This window comes from Neopelma chrysocephalum, unplaced genomic scaffold (genome assembly GCF_003984885.1).
Source record: "Neopelma chrysocephalum unplaced genomic scaffold, ASM398488v2 Primary Assembly neopelma1_24, whole genome shotgun sequence".
In the NCBI taxonomy this organism is placed as follows: Eukaryota; Metazoa; Chordata; class Aves; order Passeriformes; family Pipridae; genus Neopelma; species Neopelma chrysocephalum.
In genome coordinates this window covers 31,560,760-31,577,210 of record NW_020897693.1, presented here as the reverse complement: position 1 = coordinate 31,577,210, position 16,451 = coordinate 31,560,760, and the positions used below count along the sequence as shown (strand labels likewise).

At 40.9% G+C, this 16,451-nt stretch overlaps 1 protein-coding gene across 2 annotated transcripts; it reads right to left on the bottom strand.

Moving 5' to 3' along the window:
* Positions 1–964: 964 nt before the first annotated feature.
* On the bottom strand, positions 965–13,698 carry PSMA6 (proteasome subunit alpha 6). Of its 2 annotated transcripts, XM_027670728.1 has the most exons (7): positions 13,555–13,698; positions 9,521–9,615; positions 8,676–8,757; positions 8,262–8,417; positions 5,202–5,380; positions 4,469–4,563; positions 2,558–2,764 (listed from the first exon to the last, which is right to left on the bottom strand). In XM_027670728.1, the coding sequence occupies exons 1-7, from the start codon at positions 13,628–13,630 to the stop codon at positions 2,707–2,709; spliced, it is 741 nt and encodes a 246-aa protein (XP_027526529.1). In that variant the 5' UTR covers positions 13,631–13,698; the 3' UTR covers positions 2,558–2,706. The 2 variants fall into 2 exon arrangements, with proteins under 2 accessions (XP_027526538.1, XP_027526529.1); XM_027670737.1 differs by lacking the exons at positions 2,558–2,764; positions 4,469–4,563 and adding an exon at positions 965–1,006 and having other exon boundaries at positions 13,555–13,697.
* Positions 13,699–16,451: the final 2,753 nt, after the last annotated feature.

Here is a 16,451-nt window from a genome sequence, read left to right as displayed (position 1 = left end):
TGAGCTAATTCTGTCTGTAATACATATAATTGCTGCTTCTGGGGCCCTCTTTTTTTTGGGGAGGGAGGGGAGAGAAGGTTACATAAGAAATCCAGATGATTTTCAGAGTTCAATAAATACTGATTTACCTAAGCTGACTGCATGTACTTTGCATTTACATCCTTACACTACAATACAGACAAAGAACACTGGTAAAGAGCCAGTCCAAATTTAGTATAGGTAACACTGATCTAGGTCTAGTATGCAAATAAAACTTGATCCTATTCCTGTTTAACTACTCATGCATTCACATTGTAACTAGATCTGTAAGTTTTCAGCACTAGCACAACAAACCACAAAGATGTGGAGCTATCCCAAGTCTGGTATCACTCTTGCTAAGCCCTACTCGAACTAGAAGTGTTAGTATTGTACCATGCATACTCTAGTTTCTTTGCAAGTGCCAGGTTTGGAACAGAAGGTGATAACAGGTACAGCTCAACACAAGCTATGGCTGGTAGTTTGGTTGCAGGTGCTATCTGCTCCAGGGTGTGAAAAATGTAATTATGTGTTATGCATAACACATGGGGTTTTCCCATTTGGTCAGGTATCCCCACCTGCATTACTGCCTTACCTTCAATAACAAAAAGCTTTGACTGAAAAAGAAAAATCCCCATTATTAGTATGAAAAGAGAACCATGAATTTTCACTACAGGGAAAACACTAGCAAAAATAACATTTCAGTTGCTGCAATTTTAACTTTGCTTATTAAAAAAAAGCAACATTTACAGCTAATATATTGTAGACAGCTTATTTCCTCATCTCTGAACACAAGATAGGCTGTTCTGCATTGCAAAACAGGCATGCAAAACAAGGCATGAACAAACACCCACTCCTCTCAGAACCATCACCTGAGTTATACAATGCCATACAAGCTCCAAAATTTAGAATTAAAGGAGTTGCAGGGAGTTTTGATACTAAATACCATGCAAATGAGCTCTAGTCATATGGCTCCCTGATTGTCCTCTTCCTTTAAATTTTCAAGGAAGTTCAAGAAGTCATTAGTGAAGTTCTCTATACATTATTAAAGCTGATCAAGAACAAATTATCAGTGGATTATATTTTATGGTAGAATAAATGATGACCTAAGTCTATTCAAATTCCAGGTTGTTATACAACTGGAGTATTAGGAAGAAAGATCCTAGGGTGTTTCAGAAACTCAGCCATCACTGACAGCTGAAACAACACACCTTTCTAAACATGCCATTAGTTGCACAAATGTGCCAACTGTTTCACAAACCCACACAGAATCCTCAGATAACCAACCCAGAACCAGAAGCAGAAGTGCTTCATTTTATCACCTGTACTACACTATCTGACAAGAGGGAAGCACGGAGGCATGAATGAAAATTCAAAAAGCTTTGTGAAGTCAACAATTCACAGTATATCTGAATCTCCTCAACTGAGTTATCACATAAGGTTAGCATTGTCTTTTATTAAAACCACCAAACACAGAATTGCATCTTCTTTACTACAATGAACTTGAAAAATACACATTCAAGGGACTTTAACTGTAAAGCACAAAGAAAAAAATTACACAATTCCAGTTTCTGATGACTTATGAGGCCTTCCCCAAAGGTCTTGAAAAAAAATCAAAGAAAATTTTGGAATAATTAAAGCCAATGTGGGAAGAGCACAGCAGAGGAATGAAGGTAAGGAACTAAGTTGAATTAGCTTGGCACTCTTTCAAGAAGACTCACATGTCTGCACAACAGCTAAAACTGTCTGGTAATCTTCCCTTCCTCCTCAGTGTCTCCTTCCTCACCACTTCATCATCTCCATTTTTGCTGCTGAGGCTGGAACCCCTTCAATTGAAGCAAAACAAAAATGCATTTTTCTTTACCTTCACTCAAGTTTTTGCTGTCTTCTCTCCTAACCCAGAACCTCCGAAGGAGCAAGGGCAATTGCTTCCCAGAGACACTCTTGTTGATGGATTTTGTCTGTTGGCCACATCCAGCCCCCGCATTGTTTCTGGCACTGCCCACCAAAGCCTCAAAACCTGGTAGGTGACTAACAGCCAAAATCCTAAAGTACGCTGCATATAGAATATGTTCCTTAAAGAAATGTTAGCTTCAGAGCTGTTTAATTACAGCAGACATCCGTTCACTACCTGTACCCCAAATAAATTAGTGTAAAGGACTGGACTGGAACTCACAGCTCAAGCTTTTTCCTTCAGTTTTTGCCCTATATCCTCCTATAAACCTGAGCAAATATTAAGATCTTCTTAATTTCCCCACAATTAAACCAGTAACGTTGTAAGCCTTTCAACATCAGGGCAAGGAGAGAATGAACGTGAATGTAAGAATTACCTCAGGGGACACATATCACAAAAACTGATATATAACTTTAAATTAGGAGCCAAATAACTCAGATGAAAAATACAGCTCAGAGTATAAAACTTCTCTTAAAATACAATTAAAAGGCAAGCAATCATCACAGAACGCTCAAAATCATCTGGCATTTGGATAAGTATCACAGAATTGAAAGTTGAAAAAATTGTATTAAAAGGAGATACGACACATTTCAAAAACCTCTGTTTTATTTGTACAGAGTAAAATACATCATATAGCGAACACTGTTTCCCACCCATAATCTAAAGCCATCCATAAGTGTTTTCTTTTCACCAAATATCCTGTCCAGAAGCACAGACAATGGAAATGGGAATGCTAATTAGTCTCTCTCTGCCAGAGCTACAAGGTGCACATCAATCTCTGCTTCTGTAAGGATCCTGAAAGAACAAAAAGACATCTTAAATAGCCTAAATGATTCTTCCCCTTAAGTTCCAATATTACCACCTAATATGTACACAATTAAGTTTTACAGCAATGCATCTTTCTACCCTTTAAACTCCTGCTGCCAGGGCCACAGGCTGACATTTCAATTCTTTTTGAAAAATAAAGGAATAATCAAAGGCACTAGAGAAAAGGAGGTAACAAATGGTGGAAACAGAACAGGTAATTCTTCACAAGTAATAAATTTTCAAGTTAGGACCTGGTAAGAAGAATGGGTATGGCAATTAGTAGTATGATTACTCCAGGTTTTCATAGCCGTCTCCCTCTGCTTGTTATCTGCCCTTTCTGAAAAGGACAGATGACCAATAAATAAAGTTTGGCAGAAAGCTAGCACTTGACACTTGAGCAGCAGTAGAAAAGGGGTAATACAGCTCCTGCATGCTTTCTCAAAGATCTTGAGCTATTCTGTTGTTCTAAGCACACACCACCAAATGTAAAACCACCCACCATCATTGTGTCAACTCCAGAAAACGTTAGGAAGGAAACATTTAAAAGACTGCACCTGTAGGACCCAATGGTTTGAAGCCTCTCTCCAATCCCCACTTACAAAGTAATTAGACTAAAGTAGCAAAGGACTTTATTCCCTATTTATCTGTTCCTCTCTTTCTTTCTTCTTAAATAAATAAAAAAACCAATGACAGCTTAAGGCAGAAATAACTGAGCCCCTATGCAGCAAGTCAAACTTATCAAAATTTTAGGTAAGCTGTACCTGGAGGGTCATTTTGCATTACAAAAAATCCCCAAAACTTTTTCTTCCACATTTTATTCATACTTCTGTATGCATTATACACATACTTCATTGTGTCTCGGGAAGGCTGTCCAGTACACTGTATCCGATGTGAAGTATTCCTGCCCTCAACCAGAAGACTTCCAGGTGTTGTCTGACACACTGACCAAGTAATCTTGGTCCACACAGTGTGCTGCATTCACACTCAGGCAACAATCAGGGAGGGAGGAAATAACAGGTGCCTTGCTTTCATGCTGGATAGGAATTCAGTGTACTCAGAAAGTAAAAGTTCAGCCATTTCCAAATCACTACAGTGATTTTTTAAATCCAAGATCTTGGATTTAAAATCTTGTCAAATTTAAATAGAATATTTCAAATCATACAAATTCATATTCTATTAACTATATACTGGAGATGTTAAAAACTGCTACATTTACAAGATGAGCAAGAATAATTTAAAGATTAAATTTAGAAAAGGATTAAAAAAAATAAGGAACTTGTAAATGTTTCATAACGTACACCAGACTTTACTGCATTAATTGGCACGACTATGATTTGGAAGTGGACTCCAGCTACTAGTACAAAGAAAGATTTTTATGCTTCTAACCATGAGAGCACAACTAGACCAGATGTAACTACATTTCAATCATCAGGTAAAGCAATACCCTTTTAAGAAATGAAAGAGAACACTTTACTGAATCCCTTAACCATGTCAAATGTTTTAAAAATGCATTATTTTTTTAAACAATGTTTTCTACCCCTACATGTTTTGAAGAGTTACAAGTAAAAAAACCTCCAGAATGTCAGCCTCTGGCATTTATCTCTTTTCTCGATTTACGATTACACAAGAAGGTAAAACTAATTGCAAATAACCAGAGAAACACACCAAGTTTTATCAACACTGATCACCTACCTGAATTTAGGATTTTCCACCGTGACTACACCAACTTCTATTTCTGAAGGTTTGAAATCAATGGACAGTACAGTAGACAGGCATGTTATTGCTGTCTGAAAGATGACAAAACCCCTCATCATTAAAAATAAAGCACTAAGGTTTTTTTTTTAAATAGACATAGCATTAACAACTACCCTTCCTTCTAGTTTAAAGTTATTTCCTTTCACTTCAAAACCTCAGCTTAGAAGTTCCAAATAGTTTTTCCTTGCTACAGAACACAGTACCTCTCCACTCCTCTCTCTAAAAAGACCAATCTACAAAAAGCAAAGGACAAGTCATTTTCATAGTAAAAAATCCACACAACAAAACCAACCTTCTATCATGCAAAGATCATATTAGAAGGCATTTCAAACAGGAAGACTGTTTGAAATGCGACTAAAAGTAAGTCATACTGGTATTCCCAAAACCAAACACTGTAGTAACCAACCACCAGCTACAATGGGAGTGCTACAATTACAAAATCTTCTTCAGCTAACATAAAGCAGAAAAAGCAGAATAGATGACTATTTAAACATTTGCAGAATACCTTCAAAAGATTTTCTGGTTGGAATAGCTATTCTTGCTATAGCAGCAATACAGAACTGCAAGGAAAGCTGAAATGCCTACCTGCATTTCTCTATATTGCAAGCCTACATGCAGCACATTCATTAAAAATACTTTAACAAATCTTTATTTCCTTCTGCTGGCCTACCTCTACTGTCTGTTCATATGTCCAGTCAAATTTCTTCTTTACTTTCTTTTCAAGAAAACTCGTTGACTCTGTCTGTTTAACTCCTGCAGCTGTGGCCTTGAATCCACAATAGTAACCTGCTGGATCACACTTGTATACCTGAGGGCCGTGTTCTTCATCAATACCAATCAAAATCATACCTTGAAGAGAAAATTTGTTAATCTTTTTATTTCCCAATTTTATCAATTCAATTCAAGAATAGAATGGATACTCCTGTGAAAAAACGTGCACGCACAGCAGTACATTTCTGGGAATCAGTCCCATAGCCGGAGCTGCGATTTCCTCTTTAATTTGCCATTTCTTATGAGCATCTCATTACCAGGTGTGACTCAGTTTAGCACGAACCATATTTCCGTGATTCCCAAGGAAGGCTACTCATTAAAAACACATTTTTACCACGCTCAGTGTGTAAAGAACCACAAAGTCAGGAAATACAAAAGCTTAATTCTGATACAAAGTTAACCTAGCCACAGCTCACATCCTGTGTTATATGACACACAGTGTAAACAATAGTTCCATTACGATGTGCTTTCTATTAGAAAGCAACTTTACAAACATGTTGAAACTAATGGAAATATTAAAAGATTGAATTTAGATTTCTCGTTTGTAATCCTAAAAAGCACTGAAAAGCATTATATACCTTTTCCTCTTTTCTTTAAAGAAAAAAAGAATCTGAAATGAAACAGAGAAATCAAGACAAACTGAGTCTCTGAAGACCATTTGACCAAGTTTAAGCTGGATAGATTTCAAGTAACACAAACTGATCACATCACTGAAATGCATGTGTTCACTCTCACTTCTTGATTTACAGCTGCATTGTCTCATTATGCATATTAAAAAATAAGTCAAAAGAAATACTTGCAATAAAAACCCAAAACAGAACAAGGTCAAGGTTTTCAGTTACTTTCACTTTACACTTGTGTAACTTTTAACCAGTGGTTAGAGTTGATAAGCTTCTGAGCAGCTATTACTACAACAGAAAAAAAATCCCTTCATATTTTTTTAAAAACACTAAGGGAAGTCAAGAAAAATGCATTTTTATTCATGTATTTTAAAAAAGAAATTTCCAGTAGTATCAAGGCATGGGAAATGCCAAGGGAAGAAAGAAACAATCATTCCTGAAAATTACAAGCATAGGAAAATTGCCCCATCATGGAAACTGTGATGCAACCTTGAATGTTGCTTCTTTGGTGAGAAGTTGTAGTGCCTACTGTGATTATGAGAAGTGATTCATCAATTCTGAAACTATTCTTCTTAAAAGAAAAAAAACCTGGCAAAACCCAACCAATCAAAAAGAAACCCAGAGAGAATGGTTAATGAAAAAGTAGCTGAGGAAACCTTTTAAGTCTTTTACCTCAGTTCCCGAACACCCTATGAACATAGTTATAATTTGCTTACTGTCAAATGTAAGAGAAAAAACAAGTCAGAACCAACCTCAGAATACACAGATGACCAGGAATATCTACAAAAATATGACTTTTCACACAACTTTTTTTTAATTTAATCTGCATTTGCTGTTATAAAACAAGATGTAGAAATATTTGCAAGGGAAATATTTTTAGCACTTCTTCTCTACATTATATACATGATGGCTAAGTTAAGACCAAAAATAATGCAGATCTGTCCTGTACATACTACTTAGATAAAACCGCCACAAAATCTGCACAAGCATAATTGCACTCTCCTTCTGTCTGTTCTAACAGCCATGTTTACCCAGACACAATGTACTGGGCTTGCATGGCAAGGTTTTGGCAGGGAGGGGACTACAGAAGTGGCTTCTGTGAGGAGCTGCTAGAAGCTTCCCCCATGTCCAACAGAGCTAATGCCAGCCAGCTCCAAGATGGACCCACCACTGGCCAAGGTGGAGCCCATCAGCAACAGTGGCAGCATCTCTGGGATAATGTATTTAAGAAGGACAAAAAAAGTTATTTGTCAGAAGCAAATGCAGGCAGAATAGAGAGTGAGAATAGGAGAGAGGAACAGCTCTGAAGACACAGGTCAGTGAAGAAGGAAGGGGAGGAGCCACCAGAGCAGAGGTTCCCATGAAGACCATGGTGAGGCAGCTGTGCCCCTGCAGCCCATTGAGGTCCATGGTGGAGCAGAGATCCACCTGCAGCCTCTGGAGGACTCTATGCTGGAGAAGGTAGATGCCTGAAGAAGGCTGTGGCCCCAGGGGAAGCCTGCACTGGGGCAGGACTTGTGGCCCTGTGGAGAGAGGGAACTCATGCTGGAGCAGTCTATGAAGAACTGCAGCCTATGGGAAGGACTCGCTCTGGAGAAATTAATGGAGAACTATCTCCCTTGGGAAGGACCCTACATTGGAGCAGGGGAAGAGTGTGAGGAGTCCTCCCCCTGAGGAGGAAGCAGCAGCAGAAACAATGTGTGATAAACTGACCATTATCCACCTTCCTGTCCCCCTCTGCCTGAGGGAGAGGTAGAGAATCTGGAATAAAGTTAAACTTGGGAGGCAAGGTAGGGGGAAGGTGTTCTGAAGATTTGGTTTTACTTCTCAGTATCCTACTTTGATTTGCTCGGTAATAAATTAATTTCCCCAAGTTGAGTCTGTTTTGCCCATGACGGTAACTGGCGAGTGATCTCTCCCTGCCCATATCTTGCCTTTCATGGTATTTTTTCTCTCTCCTGTCCAGCTGAAGAGGAGAGTGATGGAGAAGCTTTGGTGGACACCTGGCATACAGCCAAAGTCAAACCACCACAAACAGACACCATTAAAAAGAGCATTTCACACTCACAGACCTCACTGTGCAGTGCAAACAGACTAGGGCCCAAAAACTGAGGTGAAACAGTATCACACATTTTAAAGAGGCCACATAATTTCAAATGCTGAGTCAATGGTAAAATCATGGCTCCAATTCAAGACTTCCAAAGCTGTTCTCTCATTTGGCTGTTCATGCCTCTTACTCCTTCAGCTGCCTATTTTGAAAATGGGTGAGAATTTCTTATACAAGAAGTTGCAAGCTTAGACAAGAAACAGAAGAGATTAATTTCACACACTATACTTACAGCAACCAAGAGGCCTCATTTCAGCATTTTGCGTATAGACCTGAGAAATATCTGCAATCCTTTTACACAGCATATCCACAGGGATGTCATAGCCATACTTGTACTTCCAGTTAGCAGCCTCATAGCGGGCTCTCTGCACCTGGGATCTGCTGTCAGCTAGACAGAAAGAATGAATATTAATTTCACTGAACACGTACCAAGTTTATTTCCAGCATTGCCCGAGAATGCAAATTCCAGGTCCAACTTTACATTGTCTTTAAATATACCCATTAGAACTAGATAAGTTCTCCAAAACTAGACTGAGTGGAACAAATGTCCTAGAGCATTTATTGATATTATATGATGCAAAGCTAGCGAACTACATAAAAAACCTGACATACTTTAAATATTTAAAAAAGATGGTGAATTAAATACCTGTCATTCCTGTCATCACACAGCCAATATTTTCAGTGATTTTGAATAAATGAGTCACTGTGTTGGAATCCAGTAATTTGTCCTAGAGAGGAAATAGAAATAATCTAATAGAAAACACTGTCCTTGAAGTTTAAAAAAAAAAAAAAAAAAGACAGACCCTGATGCTCTGGTATCTACAGAAGCGCTCAAAAGGACCCACTAATAGCCAAAAATTGTTTTTCAGGCTCTCCACCATTTACTGCTGTAGGTATGCAAAGGAAAAAATAGGAGAATAGGGAAGATTAAAACTGCAGTATCTGGAAAATAATGACAGCAAGAACATGATCTACATCACAGTCCTTTTCCCTCTGAAGAAACTTTCAGAACCCACATACAAAAACTTGCTCTCTTATTGCATGCTGTTTCCCTTTAGACACAAAAGTTTACCACTTTTGTCAACAATACATCATCACTGAGCTGAAACACTCAGGAAAACCTCTTCTGCATGCTACTGATATAACATTTTCTCGGTAGCAATTAAAGAAATCAGGCAACTGATTATGGACAACTCAGCCCTTACAAGCCAGAGCAATGTATGCATGCTAAAGTACAGCAAAATCAACTTTATATTTTAGTTTTATCCCTTCAACAACTACAGAGGAAACCAATATTGCAGTATTTGGTGAGGAAATTCACAGTTGAGCACTAAATGGATCTAGAACTTGTAATAAGCACGATAATTACATATTCAATTCAAGCAACAATATATGTCAGTGCTAATAAACATAATATCAATGTTGCAGAGTCTCACCCCCACCTTTTTTCTACTCTCCTTCCAGACCACCCCTCAAAACCAGACTACTTACAGGTACTTTCTTCTGTGTTACAATTACTGCAGAATCCTTCCCACGAACAGCTACAGATGTAAGTCCACCTTGGTTTATGGCCTTAAATGCATATTCTAGAAAAACATATAAGTGTTAATAAAAAACTTGTGTCAGAGATACTAGTACAACTAACTCTGACACATCTTCCCCCCACCCAGGAATCTTGCAAAGTTGTGGCCTTTTTAATATTTTAATACTTGTGCAGCACTTTGTGTCCTTAAGGTCTTCAGTAGAATGCGCACAAGAACTTTCTGACAGGTATTGGAAGTAATTGATTCTCTTCACAAAACCACTGTCACTGCTTCCTTCAAATATTTCTTATAATTTGCTGTTCTGTTCTGTTCAAGCTTAACAGCAACAGAATATGTTTTAAAACAAAAAGGCTGTTCTGATAAATGGTTCCACCTTAACCTACAGTAACCATAAATTCTTATAGAAGAATTTTTGACATGAAGTTTAGTATTTTAAGCATTGCTACCATTGCAAGGATATAAATTTATTTTCTAGTTCTTAACTGATATAGATGAAAACTGGTATGACTGACCAGGCACAGGAGACGGGTTTTAGCCTTACTATCACATTTTCTGACTTCAAATACTGTAATGGTTTTATTCACTTTTTAGAATGAAACCTATGCAGATGCCAACTAAACAACATTATTCACATAAGTACAGTGGATTAAGATTTACTTGAAATGATCCATGAAACAACTTCAAAACCTGTTTATCTGGCAACATACGATAAACATTCAGAACTTTTTAATATCTGGCTAAGAAAGGCAAGTTTCAGGCAGCAACTAAATGTGGGTGAGTTTTTTGTTAGCTATGCAAGTGAAAACAGAATTTAGAACATGTCTACAAACAGCACAGTAAATTGCCAAAACTATCTTCTAAAATAATGTGAGCAAGAAACTCGGCTGTTTTAAAAGCTGCAGTTGGACCTATGGAAGAGACTGTAAAACAGAAGAGTAATAATCTGAAGATGAAAAAAACCAAATCTTGCAATACCGGGATCTTAATGTTCAATCTGCTGAGTCAGTGTTGAGGAAGGGCTGTCAGGTTTTTATGGCACTGTATTTATTACTCTCAGACATAAGAGCATTTACTCGTTACCCAAACATGCCAAAAAGGATGTTCTCCCTTTTCCTCTGCTAGATGCACAACTCTGCTCACCTCTTCACTCCCCTCCCCTGGGATGATCAGTGCCAGCCTGCAGTGAAGCACAGAACCCAGTGAGACGTGAGCCAGCAGTGCCCACAAACTGATCACATTTGAAGCTCCACACCCAGGCTCTGCAACACTTGTTTATTCATGTGTACAAACACCTGGAGGCAGGGTATAAAGCAAATGGACAGAGCAGGCTATTTTCAGCAATGCCCAGTAACGGGACTGAATCAGAGGCGACTGGAACAAACTGAACACGTAAAAACACTTTTTGCCTGTGATGGTGACTGAGCACTGGCAAAGGTTACCTGTACTATTCAGAACCTGTCTGGACATGGTCCTGGACCACCAGCTCTAGGTGGGCTTGCTTGAACAGATAATCTCCAGAGGTCCCCTCCAATCTCAGCTATTCTGTGGTTCTGTGACACTTAGGTGGCAGCAGGAATAGATGCCCTCACAAACTAGTTTTTGCTCACAAGTACTGACAACCAGCCTTGCTGAACTGCAGTCCTTCTGGCACTAGTACTATTACCATCTCCATTGCTCAGTTTTCAAAGAGATAAGCCAAAAGGTGAAATGGCTCTTACAGTGTAACAAATCCAAGTTGCTACTGGTGTTTTAAGTCTGTTTACTTCTGTGTAAGTACTTCAGTAGCACTGCATACATTCTCTCTGAGAACAGCAGCCCCTTGCTGTTCCCTGAATATATCACAACAGTCAGAAATTTGACTACAATAATTTTCTTCGCCCGCCAGGACCCTACTTAGAAGAAACATAACCTTTGAAGACTGGAACTAATAGGTAGCAAGAGAACGCTGATGTTCTGAGGGATTTTAACTACAGTAATGAGAAATAACTGTTAGTTTTCTCAAATGAGATAACTTCAATAGCACATGAATTTTTTGAGCTTTGGAAGCAGAAGACAGACCTAAGACAAAGTACAGGCATTTCAGTCCAATATCACTATGCTGAAAATCTCTGCTCCTGTTCTGCCAAATTCCAGAAAAACCTCAAGTCTTATGGCAACCTTAAAGCAACACATGTCCATGCTCATCCTTGACAGCCCCTAGTTAATCTGAATCCAGCATAGGGACAACGATAAAATAGGTAAATTTAGATATCTGATCACAAGCAAACATGAGATTTCTGCCAATGCCATGGCTACCAGCCTGGCTGCAGGTAAAGTGAGCTCACTCTTGCCTAAAGGTAACTGCACATCTACATATTTTTCTTCCTATAGCATACAGGTACTTAAAATATCTTTATGACAGCTTCAGGCTGTATGCAGAGGCTCTCAAACATGCAGATATTTGCTTCTAAGACACTGTTAAAGGTATGGAAATAATACATATTTGTCATACATTAACCTAATGGCTGAATATACCCAGGAGGCAGAAAACCAAGGCTCAATTTCCTCTCTACTACAGAATGCAGAAACCATTCCCAACAAGCAGTACTGCAACAGAGAAACAGACTGAAAAGTGATGCAGACCAACCAGCCCGTTTTAATGGTGACAGAAGGTCGGAATCCATGACACCCCTATCACAGAACCACTGACACCCTGTGTGAGGAAGCACTGTCCCTACCATCTGTATGTATAATGCTTGCCATGCAAGCTGCATACAAGCATTACACATGCTCCAGATACAAGACAGTACCCGCACGAAGGTATCTCATACAGGTAACTTTCTGCCTGTGTACAGACACCCACACACAGGTGCTTTCCTTGTTCCTCCCTGGAGAAAGGATGGCTCAAGACTGGGCCGCCTGCCCATGAAGCCTAATCCACATAGGCTTCTTCCTGAGAAAAACTCAAGGGCAGTCACAAAAGAAACTAATGGCTACGACAGACAATTCATGCAGTCTGATGCCAGCAACCTCTCTTCCTGGAGAACACATGGATGTATGGACATGCCATGCAATGGACGTGTAATGAAGCCACCGCAGCTGGGGAAGAGCCACTAAGCTCCAGGGGAAGATGGCATCAGGATGACGCTGCAAAACAATTCATCCATCCCTGTTGTGAGGATCCTCCAGGAGCCCTCTCAGCCAACTGTCCTCCTGCCAGGCTAGGAGCTGACTGCACTGTCCCCGAGTATCCTGCAAAAGGAGCACCATGATGTGCTTCCATAAAAGCCAGTGCACTGTAAAAATAGGAACAAAAGTGGTCTACAGAAGAAGCTGAAGCAAAGCTGCAGCTTCACTGCAGACTGTTCAAAGGAGCCTGAAAATAAAGGATGGGTGCAGCTACCTCACAGGCCACGGCTTACAGAACACACGGCACTCAGGTGTAACAAGGAAGCGCATGGGTTACATCCAAAAACTGACTCTGTCAATTTGGCATGCAGGGTTTGAGGCAGTTCAAGTCCCATTTCAAAAAGCTATCGTAGTTCTCAGATTCCAAAACGCAATGCTCCTAGGCTTGGCAAGACACACAAGAAACACTTAAGGAGGAATAAACAGCCCCTGGATAACTGCAATCTTGGTCTCCAAGCATCTGAAATCGAACACCAGGAACTCAGAGGAGGTCCCTCCCATGGCAGGGGACACTCAAGAAAGCCCACCCTGGCTCTAAGTTTTCCTTATCTCATGCGAGCATTCCTTTCCCAGGTCCCCACGCCGGCACGACCGGGACCGCCGCTGCTCCAGGCTCCCACCGGGCTTTTCCCCGCACCGCGCGGGACCAGGCCAGGCGGGAACCGAGACTCCCGAGTCACGGGAGGCACCGCGTCCCGCTCCGCACTGGCCGCCAGGCTCGGCGTAGCTTCCCCGAGTCGGCAGCCGCCGCGCTGGACAGGCCGGGCCCGTGACAGGGCAGTTCTGCGGCGGCCCCGTGGGGCGGACACGCACCGACTTGGTAGAGGCGGCCCTCGGGCGAGAAGATGGTGATGTGCCGGTCGAACCCGGCGCTGGAGCCGCGCGACATGGCGGGAGCGGCGCGCGGCCGACGGAGCTGTGCGCGTGCAGGGCCCCGCGACACACAGCGCCCGACAGCTTCCGGGTCATGCCCCCCTCCCCCTCTGCGCAGGCGCCGAGGCGGGCGCCGCTCGCGCACAGTCACGCTCCACCCGCGGCGCTGCGCATGCCCGCTCCTCGCGGCCGCCGCGCGCCGCCTCGTCGCGACGTGATACGCACGTCGCGAGCGAAATGCAGAGTCACTGCAGCAGGGCCGCTGTAGCGCGGGGGGAGGGGCGGTGTGGAGCGGGAAAAGCCCTGGGCTGCCAGGCTGGTCGGGTGGTTTCTGATTCGTGGAAACCCAAAATCCCGTTGGACGTGCCTTAGGGAATGCGCAGGGAAACAGCGGAAAACGGCATAAAAGCATCATCAGCCAGCCAGGAAAACTAAACCCCTCCTAATTTTCCAAAGTAAATAATTCCACGTGCTCTCTTTAATTAGTATAATTTTAAAGCAAATACCTCAAAAAACATGCTTAAGGTACTCATAATAAGTAATTGTTCCTGCAGCTGCATTATAATGTGAAATACTTTTTATCGGTGTCCCGTACAAAGGGAAATTCCCCAAATTTAAACTCGTGAATATATACTCTTTTTGCCTTTCATCATGTTGGATTTTCCCTACTCTTTGTGGGAAGGCATTTTTTTAAAAGTTGGTCATTAAAAGAGTTGGAGAAGCTGTGTTTTGGTATCCACACTTCTATTTTAAAATTATTATTAGATGAGCTTACTCTTAGTTGAAAAAGCAGAATACAAGTGCATTTTGTGCATGCCACACAATACAAGTCTGCACTCTCGAATTTTTCAAAATACTCTTCCTAGCTTACTAATGCTATGGGAGAAGAAAATGTCTTACTATATATTACAAGGTGCAGAGTTTGTCCCTTTCATTAAGGAAGCACTTTGTGGGCAGACATAAAATTTTTAAAGGTGAGATGCAGGCACTGGAACACAGAGAACATGAAGATGTACAACTGTGTCTGCTGGGTCAGACATGGAATCTGACCCAATGCTGTGTCTCCAATTGTGGCCAAAAGAGGATGCCCAAGGAAAAATATTAGGACTACAGAGAGCACCTTTAAGGATACACTCCTCTCCCAGTCTCCAACCATCTGGAGGGACTTCTCAAGGCAGGGATAGTACCTGGTTATTTAGTAATCCTTGCTGGTTCCCTCTCATGAACTTGCTGGTCTCCCCTTGAACTCACGTGAACTTCTCGAATCCATGACATGCCGTGGCAAAGAGCTGCTCAGCGTAACAACACGTTGTGTGGTTTTGTCTGAAACCTCCCATTTTATCTGAACCTTTTGTCTGCCAGTGCCATTTGATGCCACTTTTGTACTGGAAGACACAGCAAGCAAGCAATCCCTAGGCATCTACTCCAGAACACTCATGATTTTTATGACCTCTATGTCTCTTAAGATCATTGTTTCTCCAACATGATGATCCCTACCCTCACAGTTCTTCCATGTACAAAGCTCTTCCATTCTATAACACTTGAGTTTAATGTCTGATTTTTTTTCCCTTGAGAAAAAGGGCATGGGGAAATGAAGTGAGTATCAAACATTCGGCCTGATTGCCAAAAAGTAAGAAATCAAGGATTCCATATTTGAATTAGACCAAAAAAAAGTAACAGTTGCTCAATACCATGGACGTGAAGTTATGATACTTTCAGGATACAGCTTCCAGAAGTTTGCTCCATCTACATAGAAATTTTGTCAGATTCCAAAGTACAGCATTGTTACAGAGGAGCAACCACGTGGTTTTGGTTTAATGTTCATCACCTCTGATCAACCAGATGAGAGTCAAATTCCATGTTGCTGGATCTTGAGGAAGGCTGACTTCACTGACATCTTTTTAACATATTAGCAGTAAGTGGGTGATCCTGGAGATGAAGCCATTCACAAAAGAGCAGGAGAACAGGCTGAATCAGTTCAGTCTTCCTCAACTCTATCCTGCCAGTGTGTCTCCAGCTCCATGGCATGCAGCACACAAGGCTAAGGGCTCATTCCTTCTGATTGCTGTTCTCCCCACTCTGTGTGCTAGCATACGGCAGTTAGTGTCCTTCTGGGGGTAACAATTCCTGTACTGTTCTCAAGACTTGCCTCTCTGGCATTCAGCATGAACCACCTCTCTAATAAATTACCTTGAATTTTTACTGTACCACTGTAAAAACAGCAGGAAATGTCAAACGGATCTGCTGGTAGATGTTGGTATGCTTTGGTTTGGCTCTCATGTTTATTGCCAATGAAGCCCTCAGAATTCCCTTTACATGTTCAAGAAGAAAATCCTCATATTCATTGTTATCTTGAAATGCCCTGTTTCAGTAATTGGAAATTTGAAGACTTACAGCAACACAAAAGAAATGTTATTTCATAAATGTCTTACATAACATGCAAATAAATAATCTCAGTCTGAACAGAGCCTCTGGAGACCATGTGCATCTATGTAACAGGTAGCATACAAACAAAAAAGTCTGTAGGTTGTTTCTTCTTTGGTTCTAGAGAGGAGGTCATTAATTCCCTGTAAAGATCTACAGAGAAGTGTATTAGAAGCAAATACTGGAAAACAAAAAGTCACAAATCTGCCGCTAATGTTGTAACACCTTCCAGTTGTAAATTCCAGATTCGGTTCCACTGTCCCCCAAGTACATTAGTACTGTGTATTTAGAAAGTGTTCTTATTTAGAAGGCATTACAGTATTTCCATAAGAACAGTTTTTGAGGTGAAACCCAAGTCCTCAGCCAAAAGGAAGTAGGGGATGCATGTATTCCAGCTAGATGTTGATCCTATG

Excerpts from the sequence above, each read along its gene's own strand:
- PSMA6 (XM_027670728.1), bottom strand. The coding sequence starts at position 13,630 with ATGTCGCGCGGCTCCAGCGCCGGGTTCGACCGGCACATCACCATCTTC. Across the intron at positions 8,758-9,520 it reads TAACACAGAAGAAAGTACCT|GACAAATTACTGGATTCCAA; the intron begins GTAAGTAGTCTG and ends TTTCCTCTCTAG. Across the intron at positions 2,765-4,468 it reads GTGGAAAATCCTAAATTCAG|GATCCTTACAGAAGCAGAGA; the intron begins GTAGGTGATCAG and ends TTGTTCTTTCAG.